This window comes from Lolium rigidum, chromosome 7 (assembly GCF_022539505.1).
Source record: "Lolium rigidum isolate FL_2022 chromosome 7, APGP_CSIRO_Lrig_0.1, whole genome shotgun sequence".
Classification (NCBI taxonomy): Eukaryota; Viridiplantae; Streptophyta; class Magnoliopsida; order Poales; family Poaceae; genus Lolium; species Lolium rigidum.
The window spans coordinates 18735200-18757178 of record NC_061514.1 but is presented as its reverse complement, the minus strand read 5'-3'; the positions used below and the strand labels follow the sequence as shown (position 1 = coordinate 18757178).

The 21979-nt window shown below is 44.0% G+C and overlaps 1 protein-coding gene across 1 annotated transcript; it reads left to right on the top strand.

The window, feature by feature from the left end:
- Positions 1-21248: 21248 nt before the first annotated feature.
- LOC124670986 lies at positions 21249-21952 on the top strand. The gene has a single exon (XM_047207439.1). It carries the CDS (start codon positions 21249-21251, stop codon positions 21864-21866), a length of 618 nt encoding a protein of 205 aa, XP_047063395.1. The 3' UTR covers positions 21867-21952.
- Positions 21953-21979: the final 27 nt, after the last annotated feature.

Sequence of the window (21979 nt, the reverse complement as noted above, 5' to 3'; positions counted from 1 at the left end):
TAAATCTTGTGTCCCCGCGTGTGTTCTTGTTTCGTTCTTCGTTATTTGCTTGTCGCATTTATAACAAGTGGTATCAGGCAGCCCGTGTTTCAATCTAGGGTTTTGCGACATGTCTTCCTTGAAGTTCGATCTACCGCAACTGGATTACACCACATAAGATTTTCTTCGTGGCAAGTGAAGATGAGGGCGATACTTACCCAATCTTCTGATCCGGATGAAGCTCTTGATGGATTTGGCAAGAAAGATGCCAAGACCTGGACCGACGATGAAAAGAGGAAAAGACCGTAAGGCTTTTTTCATTAATTCAGCTTCATCTATCCAACAATATCTTGCAGGAAGTGCTCGGTCTGAGAAATCCGCAATGCGCGCTTGTGGTTGAAACTGGAATCGATCTGCATGTCCAAAGATCTAACCAGTAAGATGCACGTGAAGTTGATGTTGTTCTCGCCAAGCTGCAAGAAGGTGCGTCAATGATGAATTACCTATTGATCTTTAGAGAGATCGTTTCTGATTTGCTATCCATGGAGGTAAATTATGAGTCTCATTGCCTAATTCTTTTGCGAATTTTCGAAACACTTTGTTATACAACCATGATGAACTAACCCTTGCTGAAGTTTATGAGGCCCTCCAGCAGATGGAAAAGACGAAATCTATGGTGCATGCAGAGAGTTCGTCATCTAAGGCAGAAGCACTGCAGGTCCGAGGCAGGACAGATCACAGAAACAATAACTACAACTAATACAACAGAGATAAGAGCAAGACCGACTGAGGTCGCTCAAAGTCCAAGGGACGAGATGGTAAGTTCTGCAAGTATTGTAAGAAAACTAGCCATAATATTGATGATTGTCTGGAAGTTGCGTAACAAAGAGAAAAGAAACGGTACCTACCAACCGAAAAACAAATCCGAGGGTGATGGTAAGGCTGTTGTTGTTTCCGGTGATAATTCGGATGGCGATTGCCTAGTTGTTTTTGCTGGTTGTGTTTCGGTAATAATGAGTGGATCCTCGATTCTCGCATGTTCGTTTCATATTTGTCGTAACAAAGACCGGTTCAGTTCTTATGAGTTTGTGCGAGTGGAGATGTTGTGCGTATGGGAGATAACAACCCACGTGAGATCGTGGGCATTGGCTCCGTCTCGGATCAAGATGCATGATGGCATGACACGCACTCGACAGATGTTAGACACATACCGGCATGGCCAGAAATCTGATCTCTCTCGGCACCCTTGATGTTGACGGTACAAACACTCCGGTTCTCGCGGAGTTCTGAAGGTAACAAAAGGTTCTCTCGTTCACATGATTGGTGATATGAATTACTGCAAAGTTATATGTTCTTAGAGGTAGCACTTTATCCGGTATTGCTGCTGCTCGTTATTCCTGATGAACCTGGTAAAACTAATATGTGGCATATGCGTCTTGGACATATGAGTGAACATGGCATGGCAGAATTGCACAGGAGAGACATGCTAGATGGCTGCAATTTGAGTAAGTTTGAGTTCTGTGAGCACTGCATTTTTGGTAAGCATAAAAGAGTTAAATTCAATGCTTCCGTTCATACCACCAAAGGGATTTTAGATTATGTGCATGCTGATGTGTGGGGACCTTCCCGCAAGACTTCTCTTGGTGGTGCAAACTACATGCTTACTATCATAGATGATTACTCCAGAAAAGTGTGGCCTTTCTTTCTGAAACATAAATCTGATGTGTTTGATGCTTTTAGAAAGTGGAAAGTTATGGTAGAGAAGCAAACAGAAAAGAAAGTTAAATTGCTTCGTATTGACAATGGCATGGAGTTTTGTTCTACTAGTTTTCAATGATTATTGCAGCGATGAAGGCATTGTCGGGCATCACACCATCCCATATACTCCTCGGCAGAATGGTGTGGCGGAGAGGATGAACAGAACCATCATCTCCAAGGCTCGCTGCATGTTGTCTAATGCCGGTATGCATAGACGTTTACTGGGCTGAAGCAGCCTCCACCGCCTGTTACTTGATAAACAGGTCACCTTGTATTCCGCTTGATAAGAAAACTCCTATTGAGGTATGGTCCGGTTCACTGCTGATTATTCATAGTTGAGAGTTTTCGGTTGCAATCGCTTATGCTCATGTTGATAATGGAAAGCTAGAGCCCAGGGCTGTTAAGTGTGTGTTTCTTGGTTATGGTTCAGGAGTTAAGGCATACAAGTTATGGAATCTCGAAACTAAGAAAGTTTTGCATAGCAGGAATGTTGTCTTTAATGAGGCTGTTATGTTTTATAAGAGTTCATCTATAGATGTTAACGATGCTGTTGATTTTCTCGATAATTACGATGATGAACAACGGAGGATTAGCGTGCAGGTGGAGCACGTGGAGGAGCAAGAAAATGATGTTGCTGAAAATGATAACAACTGTTGTTCAAAGCACTCACCACCTGTTTTGCAGCAAACAAATAGTTCCATTGCTCGCCGATAGACCGAGGCGTAACAAAGGTCCACGTCCTCGTTTAATTGAAGAATGTAATCTTGTTGCTCATGCTTTGAGTTGTGCTGAACAGGTGGAGCATGGTGCCGAACTCGCTACATATACCGAGGCCGTTGCATCCGTTGACCACGTGAAGTGGATTTCTCGCTATGCAAGAGGAGATGCAATCGCTTGACAAGAATGGCACATGGGATGTTGTGCCCTTGCCTAAACAAAAGAAGGCTGTCCGCTGTAAGTGGATATTTAAAAGAAAGGAAGGTTTGTCTCCTAGTGAGCCTCCGAGGTTTAAGGCAAGGTTAGTAGCAAAAGGTTTCGACCAAATTCCGGTATTGATTATAATGATGTATTCTCTCCGGTTGTGAAGCATAGTTCCATTCGTGCATTCTTTGGTATTGTGGCTATGCGTGATCTTGAGCTTGAGCAGCTAGATGTAAAGACTGCTTCTCTGCATGGTGAGCTTGAGGAGGAGATATACATGGACCAACCTGAAGGTTTTGTTGTGCACTGGTAAGGAGGATCTTGTTTGCAAGTTGAAGAGGTCCCTTTATGGTCCGAAACTAGTCTCCAAGACAGGTGGTACAAAAGGTTTGATTCATTTATGCTTGCACATGAGTTTAAGAGATCTAAGTATGATAGTTGTGTTTATATCAAGTTTGTTAATGGATCACCAATATACTTGTTGTTATATGTTGATGATATGTTGATTGCTGCCAAGAGCAAGAAAGAGATCACTATTTTGAAAGCACAATTAAGTAGTGAGTTTGAGATGAAGGATCTTGGTGCTGCTAAGAAAATACTAGGTATGGAAATTACAAGAGACGAGAAAATCTAGTGTGTTATTTCTTAGTCAGCAAAATTACATTCGAAAGTTCTTCATCGTTTTAATATGCATGATGCAAAGTCCGTTAGTACACCAATTGCTTCCCACTTCAAATTGTCGCATTGCAATGTCCTAGTACCGATGAAGATATTGAGTACATGTCTCGAGTTCCATATTCTAGTGCTCGTTGGTTCCTTGATGTATGCCATGGTTTGTTCTCGTCCTGATTTATCCTATGCTATGAGTTTGGTCAGCCGATATCTTGCTCGATCCTGGTAAAGAACATTGGAGAGCTGTTCGGTGGATTTTCAGTACCTTCGTGGCACATCCAAAGCTTGTTTGAAGTTTGGCAAGACCGGTGAGGGACTCGTTGGCTATGTGGATTCAGATTTTGCTGCCGATTTGGATAAGAGAAGATCCCTCACGGGTTATGTGTTCACTCGTTGGTGGATGTGCTCGTGAGTTGGAAGGCAACGTTACAATCTGTTGTTGCCCAATCTACGACCGAAGCGTAATATATAGCAATTAATGAAGTCGGCAAAGAGTCCTGTTTGGTTGAAAGGTTTGTCATGCTGAGCTTTGTGGAGATGATTCTTGCATTAACTTGTTTTCTCGACAGTCAAAGTGCAATATACCTTACTAAAGATCAAATGTTCCATGAGAGGACAAAGCACATTGATATCAAGTACCATTATATTCGCGACATTGTTGCTAAAGGTAAACCGAAGGTATGCAAGATAAGTACTCATGATAATCCGCTGATATGATGACAAAGCCAGGTTCATGTTTCCAAGTTTGAGCTTTGCTCGAGCTTGGTTGGTATAACTTGTTTAGCCCAAGTGGTCGTTGGCGCCAGCAAGTGTTTTTCCTTTGTTGTTCAGGAGATTGTTGAAGTTCATGCTACAAGATGGAATTTGTCTCAAGGTGGAGTTTGTTGTATTGTGATCCAAATTCATATACTAAAGGGAGGCTAACTTCTGACTACGCTACGCTTCGGCCCGTCGCCGGAAGCCCATACGTCGTGCCCTGCAGGGACGCCGCAGCGAGGGGGTGCGGGGGCGGCCGCCCCGCGGTACGGCACGGATCGTTGGCACCGCCTATATATACATCTTGTAAGCCGCCGGCTAGGGTTTATCAGGATTATAAGATAACCCACGGCGTTTGTAAACACCTCCCGATATAGTGAAGTTTTGCTGGCCTGGCGCCCGTGGTTTTTTCCCCTTCTTTGTTGGAAGGGGTTTTCCACGTTAAATCTTGTGTCCCCTGCGTGTGTTCTTGTTTCGTTCTTCGTTATTTGCTTGTCGCATTTATAACAAGTGGTATCGAGCCCGTGTTTCAATCTAGGGTTTTGCGACATGTCTTCCTTGAAGTTCGATCTACCGCAGTACTGGATTACACCACAAGATTTTCTCTCGTGGCAAGTGAAGATGAGGGCGATACTTACCCAATCTTCTGATCTGGATGAAGCTCTTGATGGATTTGGCAAGAAAGATGCCAAGACCTGGACCGACGATGAAAAGAGGAAAGACCGTAAGGCTTTTTCATTAATTCAGCTTCATCTATCCAACAATATCTTGCAGGAAGTGCTGGCTGAGAAATCCAAGCACGGCTAGTGGTTGAAACTGGAATCGATCTCGCATGTCCAAAGATCTAACCGATAAGATGCACGTGAAGATGAAGTTGTTCTCGCACAAGCTGCAAGAAGGTGCGTCAATGATGAATCACCTATCGATCTTTAAAGAGATCGTTTCGATTTGCTATCCATGGAGGTAAAATATGATGATGAGGATCTAGCTCTTATACTCGTTAGTCTCGTTGCCTAATTCTTTTGCGAATTTTCGAGACACCTTGTTATACAAGTCGTGATGAACTAACCCTTGCCGAAGTTTATGAGGCCCTCCAACGAGAGGGAAAAGATGAAATCTATGGTGCAGTCGGAGGGTTCGTCATCTAAGGCGAGAGGCACCTGCAGGTCCGAGGCAGGACCGAGAACAGAAACAACAACTACAACGAGAGATAAGAGCAAGACCGACAGAGGTCGCTCAAAGTCCAAGGGACGAGATGGTAAGTTCTGCAAGTATTGTAAGAAAACTAGCCATAATATTGATGATTGCTTGGAAGTTGCGAACAAAGAGAAAAGAAACGGTACCTACCAACCGAAAAACAAATCTGAGGGTGATGGTAAGGCTGCCGTTGTTTCCGGTGATAATTCGGATGGCGATTGCCTAGTTGTTTTTGCTGGTTGTGTTTCCGGTAATGATGAGTGGATCCTTGATTCGCATGTTCGTTTCATATTTGCTCGTAACAAAGACTCGGTTCAGTTCTTATGAGTTTGTGCGGAGTGGAGATGTTGTGCGTATGGGAGATAACAACCCACGTGAGATCGTGGGCATTGGCTCCGTTCGGATCAAGATGCATGATGGCATGACACGCACTCGACGGATGTTAGACACATACCGGCATGGCCGGAAATCTGATCTCTCTCGGTACCCTTGATGTTGACGGGTACAAACACTCCGGTTCTCGCGGAGTTCGAAGGTAACAAAAGGTTCTCTCGTTCACATGATTGGTGATATGAATTCTCGCAAAGTTATATGTTCTTAGAGGTAGCACTTTATCCGGTATTGCCGTCGCTGTTATTCCCGATGAACCTAGTAAAACTAATATGTGGCATATGCGTCTTGGACATATGAGTGAACATGGCATGGCAGAATTGCACAGGAGAGACCTGCTAGATGGTCTGCAATTTGAGTAAGTTTGAGTTCTGTGAGCACTGCATTTTTGGTAAGCATAAAAGAGTTAAATTCAATGCTTCCGTTCATACCACCAAAGGGATTTTAGATTATGTGCATGCTGATGTGTGGGGACCTTCCCGCAAGACTTCTCTTGGTGGTGCAAACTACATGCTTACTATCATAGATGATTACTCCGAAAAGTGTGGCCTTTCTTTCCGAAACATAAATCTGATGTGTTTGATGCTTTTAGAAAGTGGAAAGTTATGGTAGAGAAGCAAACGAAAAGAAAGTTAAATTGCTTCAGTATCGACAATGGCATGGAGTTTTGTTCTACGTTTTCAATGATTATTGCAGCGATGAAGGCATTGTCGTGCACCACACCATCCCATATACTCCTCAGCAGAATGGTGTGGCGGAGAGGATGAACAGAACCATCATCTCCAAGGCTCGCTGCATGTTGTCTAATGCCGGTATGCATAGACGTTTCTGGGCTGAAGCAGCCTCCACCGCATGTTACTTGATAAACAGGTCACCTTGTATTCCGCTTGATAAGAAAACTCCTATTGAGGTATGGTCTGGTTCACCTGCTGATTATTCACAGCTTGAGAGTTTTCGGTTACATCGCTTATGCTCATGTTGATAATGGAAAGCTAGAGCCCGTGGCTGTTAAGTGTGTGTTTCTTGGTTATGGTTCAGGAGTTAAGGCATACAAGTTATGGAATCCCGAAACTAAGAAAGTTTTGCATAGCAGGAATGTTGTCTTTAATGAGGTCTGTTATGTTTTATAAGAGTTCATCTATAGATGTTACTGATGCTCGTTGATTTTTCCGATAATTCGATGATGAACAACAGAGGATTAGCGTGCAGGTGGAGCACGTGGAGGAGAAAGAAAATGATGTTGCTGAAATTGATAACACCGTTGTTCGAGCACTCACCACCTGTTTTGCAGCAAACAAATAGTTCCATTGTTGCTGATAGACCGAGGCGTAACAAAGGTCCACGTCCTCGTTTAATTGAAGAATGTAATCTTGTTGCTCATGCTTTGAGTTGTGCTGAACGGGTGGAGCATGGTACCGAACCCGCTACATATACCGAGGCCGTTGCATCCGTTGACCACGTGAAGTGGATTTCGCTATGCAAGAGGAGATGCAATCGCTTGACAAGAATGGCACATGGGATGTTGTGCCCTTGCCTAAACAAAAGAAGGCTGTCCGTCGTAAGTGGATATTTAAAAGAAAGGAAGGTTTGTCTCCTAGTGAGCCTCCGAGGTTTAAGGCAAGGTTAGTAGCAAAAGGTTTCAGCCAAATTCCAGTGTATTGATTATAATGATGTATTCTCTCCGGTTGTGAAGCATAGTTCCATTCGTGCATTCTTTGGTATTGTGGCTATGCGTGATCTTGAGCTTGAGCAGCTAGATGTAAAGACTGCTTTTCCGCATGGTGAGCTTGAGGAGGAGATATACATGGACCAACCTCGAAGGTTTTGTTGTGCCCGGTAAGGAGGATCTTGTTTGCAAGTTGAAGAGGTCCCTTTATGGTCCGAAACAGTCTCCAAGACAAGTGGTACAAAAGGTTTGATTCATTTATGCTTGCACATGAGTTTAAGAGATCTAAGTATGATAGTTGTGTTTATATCAAGTTTGTTAATGGATCACCAATATACTTGTTGTTATATGTTGATGATATGTTGATTGCTGCCAAGAGCAAGAAAGAGATCACTATTTTGAAAGCACAATTAAGTAGTGAGTTTGAGATGAAGGATCTTGGTGCTGCTAAGAAAATACTAGGTATGGAAATTACAAGAGACAGTAAAATCTAGTGTGTTATTTCTTAGTCAGCAAAATTACATTCGGAAAGTTCTTCATCGTTTTAATATGCATGATGCAAAGTCTGTTAGTACACCAATTGCTTCCCACTTCAAATTGTCGGCATTGCAATGTCCTAGTACCGATGAAGATATTGAGTACATGTCTCGAGTTCCATATTCTAGTGCTCGTTGGTTCCTTGATGTATGCCATGGTTTGTTCTCGTCCCGATTTATCCTATGCTATGAGTTTGGTCGGTCGATATCTTGCTGATCCCGGTAAAGAATATTGGAGAGCTGTTCGGTGGATTTTCGGGTACCTTCGTGGCACATCCAAAGCTTGTTTGAAGTTTGGCAAGACCGGTGAGGGACTCGTTGGCTATGTGGATTCAGATTTTGCTGCCGATTTGGATAAGAGAAGATCCCTCACAGGTTATGTGTTCACTGTTGGTGGATGTGCTCGTGAGTTGGAAGGCAACGTTACAATCTGTTGTTGCCCAATCTACGACCGAAGCAGAATATATAGCAATTAATGAAGTCTGGCAAAGAGTCTCGTTTGGTTGAAAGGTTTGTATGCTTGAGCTTTGTGGAGATGATTCTTGCATTAACTTGTTTTCCGACAGTCAAAGTGCAATATACCTTACTAAAGATCAAATGTTCCATGAGAGGACAAAGCACATTGATATCAAGTACCATTATATTCGCGACATTGTTGCTAAAGGTAAACTGAAGGTATGCAAGATAAGTACTCATGATAATCCTGCTGATATGATGACAAAGCCAGTTCCTGTTTCCAAGTTTGAGCTTTGCTCGAGCTTGGTTGGTATAACTGTTTAGCCCAAGTGGCTGTTGGCGCCAGCAAGTGTTTTTCCTTTGTCTGTTCAGGAGATTGTTGAAGTTCATGCTACAAGATGGAATTTGTCTCAAGGTGGAGTTTGTTGTATTGTGATCCAAATTCATATACTAAAGGGAGGCTAACTTCTGACTGAGCCGGAACGTAGGTGCCGTCGTCCGCAGTACGGTACGGATCGTTGGCACCGCCTATATATACATCTTGTAAGCCGCCGGCTAGGGTTTATCAGATTATAAGATAACCCACGGCGTTTGTAAACACCTCCCGATATAGTGAAGTTTTGCTGGCTGGCGCCCGTGGTTTTTTCCCCTTCTTTGTTGGAAGGGGTTTTCCACGTTAAATCTTGTGTCCCCTGCGTGTGTTCTTGTTTCGTTCTTCGTTATTTGCTTGTCGCTTTTATAACAAAAACTTGGCCAGAGCCTCTACTAGAAACGGAGAGCATGCAAGATCATAAACAACACATGTATAATAACTTGATAATTAACATGACATGGTATTCTCTATCCATCGGATCCCGACAAACACAACATATAGAATTACGGATAGATGATCTTGATCATGTTAGGCAGCTCACAAGATCCAACAATGAAGCACAATGAGGAGAAGACAACCATCTAGCTACTGCTATGGACCCATAGTCCGGGGTGAACTACTCACTCATCACTCCGGAGGCGACCATGGCGGTGTAGAGTCCTCCGGGAGATGAATCCCTCTCCGGCAGGGTGCCGGAGGAGATCTCCCGTAATCCCCCGAGATGGGATCGGCGGCGGCGGCGTCTCGGCAAGGTTTTCCGTATCGTGGTTTTTCGCATCGGGGTTTCGCGACGGAGGCTTTAAGTAGGCGGAAGGGCAGAGTCGGGGCAGACGAGGGGCCCACACCATAGGTCGGCGCGGCCAAGACCTGGGCCGCGCCGCCCTATGGTCTGGCCACCTCGTGGCCCCACTTCGTGTGTTCTTCGGTCTTGTGGAAGCTCCGTGGAAAAATAGGCCCCTGGGTCTTCGTTTCGTCCAATTCCGAGAATATTTTGTTACTAGGATTTCTGAAACCAAAACAGCGAGAAAACAGAACCGGCACTTCGGCATCTTGTTAATAGGTTAGTTCCGTAAAATGCACGAATATGACATAAAGTGTGCATAAAACATGTAGGTATCATCAATAATATGGCATAGAACATAAGAAATTATCGATACGTCGGAGACGTATCAAGCATCCCTAAGCTTAGTTCTCGCTCGTCCCGAGCGAGTAAAACGATAACAAAGATAATTTCGAAGTGATATGCCATCATAACCTTGATCATACTATTTGTAAACATATGTAGTGAATGCAGCGATCAAAACAATGGTAATGACATGAGTAAACAAGTGAATCATAAAGCAAAGACTTTTCATGAATAGTACTTCAAGACAAGTATTAATAAGTCTTGCATAAGAGTTAACTCATAAAGCAATAAATCAAAGTAAAGGTATTGAAGCAACGCAAAGGAAGATTAAGTTTCAGCGGTTGCTTTCAACTTGTAACATGTATATCTCATGGATAATAGTCAACATAGAGTAATATAACAAGTACAATATGCAAGTATGTAGGAATCAATGCACAGTTCACACAAGTGTTTGCTTCTTGAGGTGGAGAGAAATAGGTGAACTGACTCAACATAAAAGTAAAGAGAATGGTCCTTCAAAGAGGAAAGCATCGATTGTTATATTTGTGCTAGAGCTTTTATTTTTGAAAACATGAAACAATTTTGTCAACGGTAGTAATAAAGCATATGAGTTATGAAAGTTATATCTTACAAGTTGCAAGTCTCATGCATAGTATACTAATAGTGCCCGCACCTTGTCCTAATTAGCTTGGACTACCGGATCTTTGCAATGCACATGTTTTGACCAAGTGTCACAATGGGGTACCTCCATGCCGCCTGTACAAAGGTCTAAGGAGAAAGCTCGCATTTTGGATTTCTCGCTTTTGATTATTCTCAACTTAGACATCCATACCGGGACAACATGGACAACGGATAATGGACTCCTCTTTAATGCATAAGCATGTGGCAACAATTATTATTCTCATATGAGATTGAGGATATATGTCCAAACTCGAAACTTCCACCATGAATCATGGCTTTAGTTAGCGGCCCAAAGTTCTTCTCTAACAATATGCATGCTCCAACCATGAAGGTGGTAGATCTCTCTTACTTCGTACAAGACGGACATGCATAGCAACTCACATGATATCCAACAAAGAATAGTTGATGGCGTCCCCGTAAACATGGTTATCTCACAACAAGCAACTTAATAAGAGATAAAGTGCATAAGTACATATTCAATATCACAATAGTTTTTAAGCTATTTGTCCCATGAGCTATATATTGCAAAGGTGAATGATGGAATTTTAAAGGTATCACTCAAGCAATTTACTTTGGAATGGCGGATAAATACCATGTAGTAGGTAGGTATGGTGGACACAAATGGCATAGTGGTTGGCTCAAGTATTTGGGATGCATGAGAAGTATTCCCTCTCGATACAAGGTTTAGGCTAGCAAGGCTATTTGAAACAAACACAAGGATGAACGGTACAGCAAAACTCACATAAAAGACATATGGTAAACATTATAAGACTCCATACCGTCTTCCTTGTTGTTCAAAACTCAATTCTAGATGTTATCTAGACTCTAGAGAAACCAAATATGCAAACCAAATTAGCAAGCTCTAAGTATTTCTTCATTAATGGGTGCAAAGTATATGATGCAAGAGCTTAAACATGAGCACAACAATTGCCAAGTATCAAATTATCCAAGACATTTTAGAATTACTACATGTAGCATTTTCCAATTCCAACCATATAACAATTTAACGAAGAAGAAACTTCGCCATGAATACTATGAGTAGAGACTAAGGACATATTTGTCCATATGCAACAGCGGAGCGTGTCTCTCCCCCATAAAGTGAATGCTAGGATCCATTTTATTCAAACAAAACAAAAAACAAAAACAAACCGACGCTCCAAGCAAAGTACATAAGATGTGATGGAATAAAAATATAGTTTCAGGGGAGGAACCTGATAATGTTGTCGATGAAGAAGGGGATGCCTTGGGCATCCCCAAGCTTAGACGCTTGAGTCTTCTTATAATATGCAGGGGTGAACCACCGGGGCATCCCCAAGCTTAGAGCTTTCACTCTCCTTGATCATATTGCATCATACTCCTCTCTTGATCCTTGAAAACTTCCTCCACACCAAACTCGAAACAACTCATTAGAGGGTTAGTGCATAATAAAAATTCACATGTTCGAGAGGTGACACAATCATTCTTAACACTTCTGGACATTGCATAAAGCTACTGGACATTAGTGGATCAAAGAAATTCATCCAACATAGCAAAAGAGGCAATGCGAAATAAAAGACAGAATCTGCCAAAACAGAGCAAGTCCGTAAAGATGGATTTTATTAGGCCACCAGACTTGCTCAAACGAAAATGCTCAAATTGAATGAAAGTTGCGTACATATCTGAGGATCATGCTCGTAAATTGGCGTAATTTTCTCGAGCTACCTACGAGGAGATAGACCCAGATTCGTGACGAACAAAGAAATCTGGAACTGCGCAGTAATCCAAATCTAGTACTTACTTTTCTATCAAAGACTTTACTTGGCACAACAAAACTCAAAAATAAGATAAGGAGAGGTTGCTACAGTAGTAAACAACTTCCAAGACACAAATATAAAACAAAAATATCTGGAGTAAAAACATGGGTTGTCTCCCATAAGCGCTTTTCTTTAACGCCTTTCAGCTAGGCGCAGAAAGTGTAACTCAAGTATTATCGAAGGGTGGTGCACCTATAGCGGGGTTTGGAGTTTTCTCAACCATGCATAGTATATTGGATACATAAGTTTCAGCGTCTCCCTTTTCATTAGTCTTGGGCTTGCTACTCTCATCAAACAAATTTTCAGGAATAAGCCAAGCATAGTTATGTTCTAGTGCATCATTCATAGCTAGGAGTTTACATGGTATTGGTGCTTTGATCTCCCCACCAGCATTAGCATTATTAGTGTACCTTATCCTATCCATATCCATTTTTTCAAGAAGGCTAACAAAATTAGTATGAGAACCAAGCATATTAAATTTAGCAAAGACCTTTCTAGCCTCTCTTGCTAGACCACCAAATTCTCTAAGAAGGGTTTCTAAAACAAAATCTTTCTTTTCCCCCTCTTCCAAATCACCAAGTGTAAGAAACATGTGTTGGATTATAGGATTGAGATTAACAAATTTAGTTTCCAACAAGCGGACTAAAGCAGACAGCAGCAATTTCATAAGTAGGAGCAAGTTCTACCAAGTGTCTATCTTCAAAATCTTCAACGGTACTAACATGGGTGAAAAATTCTTCTATATTGTTCCTCCCAATTATAGACCCTTGTCCTACCGGTATGTTCTTTGTGGTAAAATTAAAAGGAAACATGATGAAATAAGTAAAGTAAATGCAAGTAACTAATTTTTTTGTGTTTTTTTTTATAGCAAACAAGATAGTAAACAAAGTAAATAGCAACTAATTTTTTTGTGTTTTGATATAAGTATAGCAAACAAAGTAGTAAATAAAATAAAGCAAGACAAAAACAAAGTAAAGAGATTGAGAGGTGGAGACTCCCCTTGCAGCGTGTCTTGATCTCCCCGGCAACGGCGCCAGAAATTTGCTTGATGCGTGTAGTTGACACGTCCGTTGGGAACCCCAAGAGGAAGGTGTGATGCGCACAGCGGCAAGTTTCCCTCAGTTAGAAACCAAGGTTTAATCGAACCGATGAGGAGTCAAGAAGCACGTTGAAGGTTGATGGCGGCGGGATGTAGTGCGGCGCAACACCGGAGATTCCGGCGCCAACGTGGAACCCGCACAACACAACCAAAGTACTTTGCCCCAACGAAACAGTGAGGTTGTCAATCTCACCGGCTTGCTTGTAACAAAGGGTTAACCGTATTGTGTGGAAGATGATTGTTTGCAAGAAAACAGTAAAGAACAAGTATTGCAAGCAGATTTGTATTTCAATATTAAAAGAATGGACCGGGGTCCACGGTTCACTAGAGGTGTCTCTCCCATAAGATAAAAGCATGTTGGGTGAACAAATTACGATCGGGCAATTGACAAATAGAGAGGGCATAACAATGCACATACATGACATGATAAGTATAGTGAGATTTAATTGGGCATTACGACAAAGTACATAGACCGCCATCCAAGCTGCATCTATGCCTAAAAAGTCCACCTTCGAGTTATCATCCGAACCCCCTCCAGTATTAAGTTGCTAAACAACGGACAATTGCATTAAGTATGGTGCGTAATGTAATCAAGCAACTACATCCTCGGACATAGCGCCAATGTTTTATCCCTAGTGGCAACGACACAACACAACCTTAGAACTTTCACGTCATCTGTCCTGGTGTCAATGCGGGCATGAACCCACTATCGAGCATAAGTACTCCCTCTTGGAGTTAAAAGTAAAAACTTGGCCGAGCCTCTACTAGAAACGGAGAGCATGCAAGATCATAAACAACACATGTATAATAACTTGATAATTAACATGACATGGTATTCTCTATCCATCGGATCCCGACAAACACAACATATAGAATTACGGATAGATGATCTTGATCATGTTAGGCAGCTCACAAGATCCAACAATGAAGCACAATGAGGAGAAGACAACCATCTAGCTACTGCTATGGACCCATAGTCCGAGGGTGAACTACTCACTCATCACTCCGGAGGAGACCATGTCGGTGTAGAGTCCGCCGGGAGATGAATCCCCTCTCCGGCAGGGTGCCGGAGGAGATCTCCAGAATCCCCCGAGATGGGATCGGCGGCGGCGGCGTCTCGGTGAAGGTTTTCCGTATCGTGATTTTTCGCATCGGGGGTTTCGCGACGGAGGCTTTAAGTAGGCGGAAGGGCGAGTCGGGGGCCGGACGAGGGGCCCACACCATAGGTCGGCGCGGCCAAGACCCGGGCCGCGCCGCCCTATGGTCTGGCCACCTCGTGGCCCCACTTCGTGTGTTCTTCGGTCTTCCGGAAGCTCCGTGGAAAAATAGGCCCACGGGTCTTCGTTTCGTCCAATTCCGAGAATATTTTGTTACTAGGATTTCTGAAACCAAAAACAGCAGAAAACGAGAACCGGCACTTCGGCATCTTGTTAATAGGTTAGTTCCAGAAAATGCACGAATATGACATAAAGTGTGCATAAAACATGTAGGTATCATCAATAATATGGCATAGAACATAAGAAATTATCGATACGTCGGAGACGTATCAGGGCCGAAGCAACAGACAACAAATACATGCACCTCACCCTATCGCCTTGTTGGATTTTATTGTGCACACACCGAGGAGGGCCGCCAAAGCCACCACTATCGGAAGGGTGAAGCGGCGAACAAGTGGATGCCTACCTAATTCCTTAGGACGGTTACATGTGGCTCCCACAGGTACATCGCTGCCTACCCGCACACTCCCGCTGGTAGTTCTAGTAGAGGCGGAGGAGGCTGGAAATCTACCAACGGAGAGGGATGTGGTGGTGTGGGAACCCTAGATCACCTAAGCAGAGGGGCGGTGGCAGCTAGAGGAATAAACTTCGATCTGGTCAGAGTAGGTAGTCAATACACATAGTAATTTATTTAGAGGAGAAAGAAAACATGTGTGGTTCAGACTTAATTTATCCATAACAGTAATTTATCCATAACATTTTTTTTCACGTAACCAAACTTTGTAAGTTTTTAACAAGAAACCAAAAAAATGAGCACACATGGTCAGATCATGGATTCTAGAGCACACATGGGCCAGGCAAAAAGATATTTTGCGGGTTGCACTTCTTTAAACATGCACAAAGTTGCCTCCACGGATACGGATTGTGCTCACACCAAAAAAAATTGGGGTATCAGAGAGTGAAACCACCATGGAGGAACCGATTGAGAAGTAGGTGGCTAGAGGTGTATTTGTTGGTTGTATAGTTCACTGCTGTAGCTGCCAGAATCATCAATACCTACCTGGCTACCAGTTGGAGGTTATAAGAATAAGAGCAAGAGTTAGTAGTTGGCTATATATTTTTATCATGTCAGCTATAGTTTATTTGTAGGCAGCTCATACAATAGTTAGATACAAGTATGAACTACTTTATATGTATATGGTCCATCTTGCAATCTCATAAGGTGTCTAAGAGCACGCGCTGCAGCTGGCTAGCTTGCTTCTCTTCTCTCTCCTCGTCTCTCTCATCCAACTCAGCAAAGCTATATTATTTTAAGTTTTATAGCATGCTGATTGTACTTTATTGTAATTGCTTTAAGATTGGAGTTGTGTGATGTCCGCATGTTTCGGTTACTGGTGCAGCTTTAATTGTAACTAAAATATGTTGAAAGGGCCTGAATGCACCTGTAGTTCTATTGATTGGGTTTAAATGATGACTATCTTGTTATAAGTGAAAGCAACATTATTGGGAGTTGTTGTTGCAGCAATTGAGCAATTTTCGCTAGCTTTAAGTGGAATTACATTACATTGATATTGTAGGTAGTGTATACATACATTCTCCATATGGTAATAAATTTGAACATATCATTACATGTAACACGTCTTCCTTCGACTGTGAAATATAAGGTTCTCATGGCAGTATATTAGTTGCACCTTTTACACCCTACTCTTAGGCAGCCATCAGAGCATCTGCAATGCCATTAAAATTGCGTCCACGCTACCATTGGCACCTGCCACATAGTTGCGACCACCATTGTTGACCACATGGCCAAGCGGAATATAGTTCTCATCGGCATCGCATCTAGCAAAGTGGTAATCATACATAGCACCACATCTTGGATGAAGTTGAAGAATGCTAGACAAGAAAGGGTAATAAATGATTGCTTCCTCGGTGAGACGATGGCAGGACAATGGAGAAGAGGAGAGGACTGCCCGGGCGCGCGTGATGGCTCTAGGAGGGGAGGTGGCAAGACCACAGACAAGAGGAGTGGATTGCTCGAGCGTGTGGGATGGCTCTAGGATGAGGACGACGACTAGAGAGGATAGGGCTCGGGGTTGGGGGTTTCTGGGGCGGGGCATCCCGTTCCTCTCGCCGGAAGAAGAAGACGGTGCCTTACGCCGAATATCGACCGATCGGGGTTGGCGGCGGGAAGACGAACCTTAATGTGAGATTTTTTTTTCAATCGAGCACTATGTCGTTTGAAAAATAAAATCAAAAAGTTATGTGGTGATTAGAATGTAATATGGGATTTGGCGAGAGGATATACCAGTAATGTCGCGTTTGAGCTGGAAAAGACATCTAAATTGTATTTTCTGTGTCCTAGTGAATTCCTGTGGAGAGCTCCACCAGAGCAGTTGCTAGAAGCTATGGCCAGAAACTATTGTTTTTTCTTACATACAGGTTTTATTAAAATCAGCAGCATTTTACAGAAAGTAGCTTGAAAGGAAAGTAGCTTGAAAGGATTCAAGCTTAGATCAGAGAGGATATCTCTGCCTGGACAAACACCTACATCCTGACATAGGCATCTGATACGTAGAGTTAATCCTTGTAGATAATCTAGCTAAATGATGAGCTTTAACATTCATGCGTTTTTGAGATATGCTTGACACTGTTTGCTTGAAATGAAGGGGATGCTTGAATGGTCGCCAACTGAGGCCTGATCTCCCAATGGCTCATAACAGATAAGATGTAGTTGGTAGAAGCCGCTTGTGCCAAGATAGTACTATCTGTGAAGAACTAGCCTCTTGTAGCTGAATAACAACAGCTAGTTTGGTAGCAAGAACAAGAGCAAGAGCTTCAGCTTGATGGGAAGATGTAGCAGGCGGAGCATGGCTGCGATATGTAGCTGTTTGAAATGGCGGTTATTATTCACCTGTATATAAATTCCAATTCCCGCAGGAGCATGTTGAGCGTTTCCATCTATCTTCCATGTTGCTTCACAGAAAATTGAGCAACCTGCAACGGAAGAGTGGACATGTGTGTCTCCATGATGGTAGGGTGAAGGTGCTGCAGTTGATCCTCGCACGGCTGAGCCTGGTCTGCGTGCGGCAACATTCCTTCCATATTACTTCCCTGCAAAACGGCGTTAAAGGCAGCAAACACCTGGGCGGGTTTCAAATTTTTCTACCAAAAAGAGTATCATTTATTTCTTTCCAAAATACACCAAAAAGTATATAGATTTGTAGTATTTATCTGCGAGTGGTCAGAGGAAAGCAAAGCATTGACCGTGTCAGGAATAGAGTTGTGAGCTGCAGCAAGTAACTCTGTTTTAATAAACCAAGGATTGCAAAACCATGCAGCTTTAGAAAAAAAAAGGACAAAGAAAGAGCATGTGCATCTCAGCTTCCATACATCCACACCTAGAGCAATATTCATTTATATGTTTGGAAAATCTGTTTGCTCAGCTTACCAGTGGGGAGAGCCTTACAAAGAAGTCTCCAAGCAATGCGTTTGCACAAGAGGAACCATCTCTTTGTCCCGCCAAGCCTGATTGAGCAATGCAATGACTTGTTGTGGAACAACCTTTGGCTGCTGATTTGGAGGGAAAGCGAGGTTGTTGAAGCAGTGCCTGTAAGCACTCTTGGAGGACCAAGTACCTACAGGGGTTAGCTCCCAAACTAACGTGTCTTGCTCATTTGCATCAATGATAGGAGTTTGCAGAATTTCATGGGCAGTTTCAGGATTTAAAAGGGTATTAACTGAAGTTTCATTCCAAGCTTTCTGGTTTGGATGCCAAAGCTCTTTTACTGCAGCCGGATACACCAAAGGAGGAGATTGAATAATTAGATTATCATAAATGGTTTCCCAGCCCTTAAACCAAGGAGAGCTCCAGATTGAGTTGCTGCCATCAAAGATTTGATAAAAGGAAGCTGAGATTAACATAGGACGGACCTTAATGATTGCAGTCCAGAATGCAGATTTGGGCTCTGAGGCTCCTTTGCCAACCTCCAGGCCATAAAGAGAGAATAAACCCCAGGTTAATCGCTTGCAAGTTTCGAATACCAAGGCCACCCAATTTTTTGTCTACACAAATGTATGCCCATGCGCTAAGGCACAGGCATTTTGTAGAGGGTTCCTCTTTCACACCAGAAGTTTCTAATAATCACCCCGCTACATACCGTTTTTCCTCTTCCGCTCCTGAGAGGTGGCGGCGATCCCCAATCTTCCCAATCTCCGGCCAGGGCGTTGGGCCTAGTTTCCTCTCCCTCCGCTTGCCGCTCTGGCGGCGGCATGAGGGAGGGGGAACCTCGTTCCTCCGTTCTGGCCTAGTAGTTAGGGTTAGTTTTTGTCTCCTATGGTGCGTCGTTGGGGTGGTGGGAGCGGTGCCCGGGCAAATAAATCTGCCACAACTCCACTCCCACACCGGCGGCGACCTTCACGGCGGCGTCTCGGAGTTGTTGGCAACGTGTGCTTGTCGATCTTTCAGGTCGGCGGCTTGGTCTTCTCGCCGTTCTTCAGATCTGGCGAGATCTGTTTCTCAACGTGTCACTGGCGTTTGTCGTTATCCACGACGGCGCTGGGGGCCGGGGCGAGGTGGTTCTTCTGGAGCGAAGATGTTGGTCCGGAGGTGGTGGTTATGTCGTTCTTCTCCGACTTTGTCGATGGGAGGTGGCGTATCTTGGTCCAAGACAGCACGGGGACGTCCCCCGGTCGACGTGCCACAACGACATGTGCCTCGCTGCTTGCAGCGAGGCCTCGTTCATCGACTCACAAAGCCTCGTTGGCGATGGTGCTTTTTTGGATCTTGCAACGGTGGAGGCTCGGCGTCTCTTCTTGCGTTCGTCTCGGCGGTGTTGGAATTGGACGGCGGCCGCTGGCTACGGTGGTTGCAGCAAACCCTAGAGATCGTTTTGTATTTCTCGATCTTTTAGGTTTTTATCTGCAAATTCAGGATAATCATTTTATCCCGGTTTGTCTTTTAGTTTCCACATGTGTTGCTTCATGTAACTTGGTGTTCAATTAATGAAATATGTGGTTGCTCTAAAAAAAAGAAGTTTCTAATAATCACAATGAGTTTCGTAAGAAATTTCTTTGAAAAAAGAATATTGGACATAGACGAAAACAACGATTTTATAAGAGTAAGCCTGGCTACATGGGAGAGTCTGTTAGCTTTACAGGCACTCAATTTTGATCTAAATTTATCGTAAACAAAATTGTACGCTGCAGATCTATCCTTGGCTGGAAGTATGAGAGGATGGCCCAAATGAATTGTGTTGTTGTCAATGTCTAGTACCTGGAAGAATTCCTTGACATCCTGCTTAACCTGGAAGTTAACATTTTTGCTAAAAAAAGATCGCAGATTTATTCCAGTTAGGCACCTGTCCCGAGTGGTAGCAAAACTGATCCAATATTTGGGCAATAGTGGAAGCCTCCTGCATATTAACTTTGCCACAAACCAACAAGTCATCTGCAAACATCAACGAGTGAATCAGAGGGCAATTTGGTCCAAGAGAAATATCTGATAGATGGTTGGCTTGCATAGCGTCATGTAGGGCCAGTGAGAGTTCATTTACCTTTGCAAGGACAAAAAGATACATCGACAGGGGACATCCCTGTCGAATGCCTCTACTACTCTTAAAACGAGCGAAGGACTGACCATTAATGATAATAGAAAAAGTCGGCGAAGAGATGCAAGCATTCACAAGATTTATGAAATGGCCATAAAGCCCTTTATCGTGCTAGAGCAGAAGCAATAAAATGCCACTCAATTCTGTCAAAAGCTTTAGCCAAATCAATTTTGATCATAAAGTCATGGCTATTCCAAGAAAAAAGAGAAAATGAGTGGGCAATTTCTTGAGCAACAACAATATTATTACTAGCACGCCTATGTTTGGGCTCCAGTTTGCATAGCTTGGGAGTTTTTTTTAATGGATAAGGTCCCGAAGGACTAGGAGTTTCATTTCAATGGCGGTGGATGCACATTACAAGGAAGACCTGAAGAGAAAATAAAATTATATCGAGGTTCTTTAAATTAGCATCGAACACCCTAAAATGGACTGGAGAAAAGCGATCAAATCCAAGCTTCTCGTCGGCGATGCTTGTCGCAGATTTAATGAATATTTTTAGCGTTTATCGAAACAGATATATTGTAGCCTATGTTTTTCCGTAAGTTAATGACAAATATTTAAAACCAGAAGAAGTATGTGAACTGTATGTACGTATGCATCGTACATATACACGGCTAGCCTACACGACTGCTCACGGAGATGCTTCACCACGTGCCTCCTGACTGCCAGTTCCTGAATCTCATCAGAGTGAATGATTCCTTCGTTTTCTTCCTTAACATAAGGGTAAAAAAAATGAAATGTAAATTTAATCGCTTGGCTTCGTTCACGATGACCCTCCGGTAGTCCGGTCCAGTGGAAGAAGCATCCAATAATCCATGAGATTTACCTGTATCTGTACTGTATGGCTGCATCAGGTTCAGGCCAGGACAAGAGCCACACCACGACACTGCTCACTGCTCTCCTCCCCTTCCTTCGCTGCTACTACTACTACACTCAGCTAGCTCCGGCCGAGAGTAAAATACTCCTAGCTAGCCAGTCAACTAACACCGAGAACAACTTTTAAAGGATCTACGCGCCCGGAGATGGATCGGCAGGGGCAGCACCACCGGCTGGTGACCGGAATGCGGGAGGCGCCGGCGACGGGGGAAGCGCCGCCGTCCTACATCGGCGCCGGCGGCGTGGACTTGGTGTCCCGCGACGCGGCGGCGCAGGCCCTGGGCGCGGTGGTCCAGCTGCACTTCGACAAGACCGTGGAGAAGAAGCGCGGCGCGGACGCGCAGAAGCAGGAGCTGTGGCGCCTCTACCTGGCCTTCCTGCTCGTGCTCTCCATGCTGCTCTCCGGCGTGGCCACCTCGCCCCCCGGCCGGCTCCAGTGCCGCCACCTCTGGGCGCCCGCGGGGCTGCTCTCCCTGGCGCACCTCGCCTTCTACGCCGCCGTCGCGCACCACCTCCGCTGCCTCAACGGCTTTCGCTACCAGCGCCGCTGCCACAAGCTCACGCTCGCCCTGGCCGCCGACCGCCTGCGGATGCTCAAGTCGGCCGGGGAGGTGGTGGCGGCGGCCGACGTGGAGGTGCCCTACCAGGAGCCGCATCAGGGGTACCTCGGCAAGTTCAGGCGCAGCTGGGCCGTCCACTTCGCCTTCCTCATCGCCACTTTTGCATTCTCCGTCGCCGCCGCAGTCGCCATCCTCTGCTTCTAGGCTCCTCTAGCTCATTCTCTCTGTTCGTTCACCCTAGGCAAGAACCTCTGCTTTTAGGCTCTACCATTCTAGCTCCGCCTCTACCCCACCATTAGCTCCTTCTCGCTTTCTTT